Source organism: Panthera tigris, chromosome A1 (assembly GCF_018350195.1).
Source record: "Panthera tigris isolate Pti1 chromosome A1, P.tigris_Pti1_mat1.1, whole genome shotgun sequence".
In the NCBI taxonomy this organism is placed as follows: Eukaryota; Metazoa; Chordata; class Mammalia; order Carnivora; family Felidae; genus Panthera; species Panthera tigris.
In genome coordinates, this window is record NC_056660.1 from 115,183,079 (window position 1) to 115,189,078 (window position 6,000).

At 40.6% G+C, this 6,000-nt stretch overlaps 1 protein-coding gene across 5 annotated transcripts in view; it reads left to right on the forward strand.

Annotated features, from left to right (window-relative positions):
* The window catches only part of UBE2D2 (ubiquitin conjugating enzyme E2 D2), a 53,285-nt gene extending 50,503 nt beyond the window's left edge, over positions 1-2,782 (forward strand). For all 5 annotated transcript variants that reach the window (XM_042985228.1, XM_042985229.1, XM_042985232.1 and 2 more), the window contains one exon: positions 1,854-2,782. In XM_042985228.1, coding sequence (XP_042841162.1) covers positions 1,854-1,899 — 46 coding nt within the window. In that variant the 3' untranslated portion in view covers positions 1,900-2,782. The remainder of the gene's footprint in view (positions 1-1,853) is intronic.
* The last annotated feature ends 3,218 nt before the right edge of the window (positions 2,783-6,000 follow it).

Here is a 6,000-nt window from a genome sequence, read left to right on the forward strand (position 1 = left end):
TAGGAGGCAGTAGGTGGGAAATTATGGATCATTTTCTAAAGTCAAAAGGATTAAGAATTGGGGCACCTGGGTGGCTCAGTCGGTAGGGCGTCCAACTTAAGCTCAGGTCATGATCTCGAGGTTCATGAGTTCAAATGCAGAGCACACTTCAGATCCTCTGTCCCCCTCTCTCTCCCCTCCCCGACTTGTGTTCTCTCAAAAATAAATAAAACATTTTTTTAAATTAAAAAGGATTAAGAATTATTTGAATTCTGTTGGATTAGAGAGTCTTACAGATAGTATATTTTTAAATGGAGCTACACCAGCAATGAGGGAATTTAACTGCAACTGGTTCTTAGTTTAGTTTTGTCTGTGTTTAGGTCTGAATGGTATCTATAGTCATGTATTTCTGGCTGCATTCAGAATAAAATTAGATCCTGCTTTTTTCTATTTGTGAATACATCCACAATTTTTTTTTTTAAGACTTAACAAACATTTTTTTAAGTAATCTGTACACCCATCATGGAGCTTGAACTCACAACCTTGAGATATGTCGAGTTGCATATCTACTGACTGAGTCAGACAGGTGCCCCACACAAGTTAACTTTTTATATAGTATTTTTTTTTTAATACTTACTTTTGAAAGAGAGAGAGCATGAGTGGAAGAGGGGCAGAGAGAGAGGGAGACACAGAATCTGAAGCAGGCTCCAGGCTCTGAGCTCTTAGCACAGAGCCTGACGTGGGGCTCGAACTCACGAACCCCAGGTTCATGACCTGAACTGAAGTCAGGTGCTTAACTGAGCCCCCCAGGCACCTGAGTATGTTTGTTTATTTTTGAGGGAGAGAGTGTGGGAGGTGCAGAGAGACGGGGGGGGGGGGGGGGGGGGGGTGTGTGGATAGAGGATCTGAAGTGAGCTCTGCACCGACAGCAGCGAGCCCAATGCAGGGCTCAGACTTACCATCCATGAGATCATGACCTGAGCTGAAGTGGACTGTCAACCACCTGAGCCACCCAGGAGTCCCCACACAAATAAACTTTTAATGAGAGACCTATTTTGTCCAGTATCTAGGTGGGCATGAATGCCTACCAAGAGGCATTTTCCAAGTGATTGTAGTGGTATTGTTCACTGAACTTTTCCTGCATCTCTTTTTAAACAAAGAATCTTCTGCCCTGCTTATTTTACTACCAGAATGTTCTGGAGTAATAAACCCATTCAGTTTTAGCAACCACATTGTTAGGAAAGTATTACATGAATTTAATCACTATTGGTATATGATTTTAAGAACCATATATAATGTAGAATTATGTAGTTTTAAAAATTCCAAATAAATGAATCAGTGACTGAAGATCTTTCTTAGAAATAGGTCAGTCATTGGGGCTCCTGGGTGGCTCAGTCAGTATCTGACTCTTGGTTTTGGTTCAGGTTATGCTCTCATGGTTCATGGGTTTGAGCCTTGCGTCAGGCTCTGTGCTGTCTCTGTGCTTGGGATTTTTTCTCCCCCACTGCTCTCTCCCCTCGCTCGCTCTCTCTGTCTCTCTGTCTGTCTCTCTCTCTCTCTCTTTCTCTCTCACAAAATAAATAATAAAACTGAAAAAAAAAAGAAGAAATGGGTCAGTCAAATATAGAATAAAGGTGTACCAGCAAATGCTAACATGTAATCAGAATCCTATTAGTAGCATTTAAAGGACATTGTTTTGGGTTTTACAGCCTTTTCCCACCATCACTGACTAAATGCTTAATAGAAATTTAGAAGTCTTTGCTAGACTACTACTAGTTAGTCCCTTCAAGTTATTAGATAGGATAATGAATGAAATCTGTTGCTTTCTGACTGACTCCACCTGTGTTAAGCCACGCTTCTCTTTGTGTGTACAGGTACAACAGAATAGCTCGGGAATGGACTCAGAAGTATGCGATGTAATTAAAGAAATTATTGGATAACCTCTACAAATAAAGATAGGGGAACTCTGAAAGAGAAAGTCCTTTTGATTTCCATTTGACTGCTTTCTATGAGCCCACGCCTCATCTTCCCCTGTGCACATGTTTACCTGATACAGCAGTGCTGCGTGTTGTACATACTTGGAACAACAAACTAGAAATACTGTACTTCTGTACCAACATTGCCTCCTAGCAGAGAAGTGTGTGTGTGACAAGCCAGTTCTCCAAGCGTAACCTAGGTGTGAGACTAAAAGTTTTCCTTACTGACTTAAATTTGGATAACGGCAAGGTGAGGGGTGGTGGGTATGGTGTGTGCTTGGATGGGGAAGAAAAGCTCCACTGACCTGTAGGAGATTGTTTTTAAGTGGAATCCTTTTAAACTCAAAACAGTTATGAAAAGCAAGGCGAAGAACACGAAGCTGTTTCTGTATTCATTTTATTCCGAAGGACCTCCGTCTTAGGTGAAAGTTATGACCAACCAGATTAAACTCTACCCACATCCTGTATTTTAAGGTCTAAGTTTAACTGGTCAACATTTAAATGGATTGGAGCTATTAGTACATAAAGTGTGATGGGCTTTGTTCCCACATCTTTTGCATCTCCCCACCCTTCAACCTTTGTCCTTTCAGCCCCTTTCTCTCTTCCACATTCTTTGGTTTGTATGTGGTTTCTCAGTTAATACATAGCTAATAGCTCTTATTTTTCTTATGTTTTTAACTGCTTAGGTCTATCTGGATGTAAGGGTGAAAATTCATTTGATGGAAATACTTGTGTATATTTAAAGACCCAATTGCTCCCCTGGAGCTTGTACGTTCAAGAATGATTAATCTGTGTAATAAACTGATTACTACAGTCATTACATATAATTTTGTGTGAATAGGCCTTTTGATTTTAAGAACTTTGTCTAGCAGAGATTAGTGGTGGGTTTTCCCCCACCCCTAAAATGTTTTCATTTATACTGGTTGCATTTCAAAATCATGAAACAATTCCAGTTTACATAGTCAAAAGGATATCTTGAAAGTAATTTTACCGAACAAGGGCATAAGCTTAAAAGCATTTCCATGAAACTTACATGTGCAGTATTCCAGGAACATGACTGTTAAACTAAATAAGAAATTTGCTTTATTAATGAAACTAAGCTGCATTTCACCAAAACCTTGTGACATTCCCTTGGTACATAGGACATAAAACAAAGGCATTGCTATTTGGTAAGTTAAGCTTCTGTGATTGTGATTGTAAAAGAGCAACATTGACCAAACCTGGGAAACATGAGCACAATCTTGTATTGGAGAGTCTACATAATTACTTTGCACTGACATTGCAGGATGTTCATCCAATTTTAAATTGTACTGTATGTGGCTTTTTGAAGTCTTCCCTTGACTCTAGTAAATTGTAGTTTGAAACTTGTAAACAACTGTGTTTGCCAGAAACATCATTCGTGTGAACTAGGCAAGTTACTTTTTTTTCATCTCCTTCTCCTAATCTAATTGTAAACCAGGCCATCCTGAAGGCCATGGCTGATGCTCTCCAGCCATCAGGTTCTTTCAAATGCATCTTCACACTCTTGCACAAAAATTGAGGAATAAATGTCCACTGCTTTTGGTTTTAAACTTGTTTAACTTGTCTTATCTCTCAGTGTCACTATCCCCATCTCAGAACTGAAGTGTGCTATAACCTGAAACCTCTTGAACTGCTGCTTAGCTGCTGGCTACTTACTAGCATTTCTAGCATTCTTGACCTTGCAAAGAAGGTTTGGCTGTTAACCAGGTGTGGGGAAAGGAGTTAGAATTGAGCTCTAACCTAAAATTGCCCTGTATTCTCAGTATTATTGGCAGGTGGGAATTCATCAGTTTTGGATATGCTGTTAACTAGCCCGGTGACTGTGTGGGTCATTTGCACAGATCCTGAAAGCCCCATTCTTTGTCATCTTCAAGAGCAGCCAGCTCATTACCATTGATTATGTCATAACGTAGATACTTTCACAGGAGTGCTCTTAAGCATTTCTAAGTGCTAAATAAAAACCATCATCTGGCATATAGATACCAAATGAAAGGGTTTGAATGGTCACAAACAATTAGGCCCTTGAATGCAGTTTGGTCTTGCTTATTTGAATATAGGGCATATTTGGTCCAGTCTGTATCCATGTGCCTTGGCCAGAAGAAAGTCTCATTGAGGGAGGCCACCTTCCCCAGTCATAAAAAATGTGTGTTAACTTCGGGTGGTTCTTGTCTGGGATCAGATTGCTTTTTACAGGAATGTCTCCAGCTTTATCACATGTGAAAGCTTATTTGTAGTAACCCTGAGTGTCTTGGTGAGGCAGTGGTTCCCCAGTGTATCAAAATTGATAAGTGTATGAGTTCCCTTTGCTTCTTAGTTCTTTTTTTTTTTTTTTTTTTTTTAAGATTGATTGATTGATTCATTTATGAGAGGGGGAGAGAGCAAATCCCAGGTAGGCTTCACACTATAAGCACAGAGCCTGACATGGGGCTTGAACCTAGGAACCGCAAGATCATAACCTGAGCTGAAACCAAAAGTTGGACTCTTAACCTACTGAGCCACCCAGGCTCCCTGCTTCTTAATTCTTAACATGGAGTGCCGTGGACAAGTTAGAGTTGGAGCAGTCCCTCTTGATAAAACCACATGATTTCAGATATTTGCATGCTCTGTTATTGGCCAGTGGTCAAAGGTAGCATTGTCCTGCTAGTTTCTACACTTTGGATAATACACCAACTTGGAAGGAGAGCTCTTGGGTTAGGGAATGGCAGGGAGGTCTGTAGAGAGAAGGATATGGTAGTGGTCAGAGGGAGGGACCGTGTTCTCTGTAGTGACCTAGTGATAGAAGCATTCCTTTCCCATTTCCAATGGCTACAGTATTCCCCTTTTTCCCCCCATTTCTCTTTGCCTTACCAGGTTATTTTGAGCCCTAGGTATATTATCAGGAGAAATGAATGATTTCTAAATTACTGCTGGATTTCTAAATTCTAAATGCCTATAAACTGTCCCTTGTCTGCAATTAAGGTGAAACTGGCTTTTGTCTCATTCTGCTATACCATACTCCCTAATACCCGGTGGCTTTAATAGAAGAACTTTAGTTCCTGGGTCTCCTGAATTGTGAACATATCTTTCCTTCCTTCCTTTATTCCTTCCTTCCTACTCAGGAATAAGCATCTTTATTACCCCATAGAAAATTGTCACTAGTATTAGGGACCCATCTCCTTTTGATTCCCTTTGTGAAACACTTCATTTCAAGTGATGGGTTATTTTGGTGGATGTGAGGTTATACAAGGGAACGCAGATTTTTTCCCCCAAACATACATACATACAGGTAGAGAGTGAGTGGGGGAGGGGCAGAGAATTTCGATGCGGGGCTCAAACCCATGAGGGTGCAAGATCATGACCTGAGCCAAAATCAAGAGTTGGGCACTTAACTGGCTGGGCCACCCAAGCACCCCAGAGAACACGGATTTTTAATATGAAAATAACTGAAGGTAGCACACTTTCCAAATATACATACATTCATATACATCCAAAAGGGAAAATAAATTGCCTTTGGGATGCTCCTGGAGCCTCTTTTCTACTCAATTTTTCCTTATGTTTTACATGCACTTAGATGAAAAGTGGTTGTGAGTTCTCTGTACTCCACAAAACTGCCTTAAAAGCCTTCAAAGCTCCAGCTGCTAAGTAGTTGGTCTTCAGGCTCCTTTGAATATTTCCAAGTCAATTCCTGGGTCTGGCCATGGGATCACTTTGTCATGTTTAATATTCATGAAACAACTACATTGCTCCATTGTTGCCTCCATATTTTACCTTAGTTGATAAGAGTGGGAAAGCTCAAGGGTTGGGACTGTCTAAAGCCTTTAAGTCCTTGGGCCTTAGTGGCCGAATGTATAACATGATCACCAACCAGCTTTGGCCTTTCTCATTGACTGTTCCTGGACTGGTTGAATCAGAGTTAGACATTTTTGTGACAAGTGGTCACTTTCCATCTCTGGATTACTTGTGGAGCTGCACCTGATCAGAGGCTGAGTATAATATGCCTCTTAACAGATAGGGAACTGTATGAATATCTTAGCACCAAGGTGGC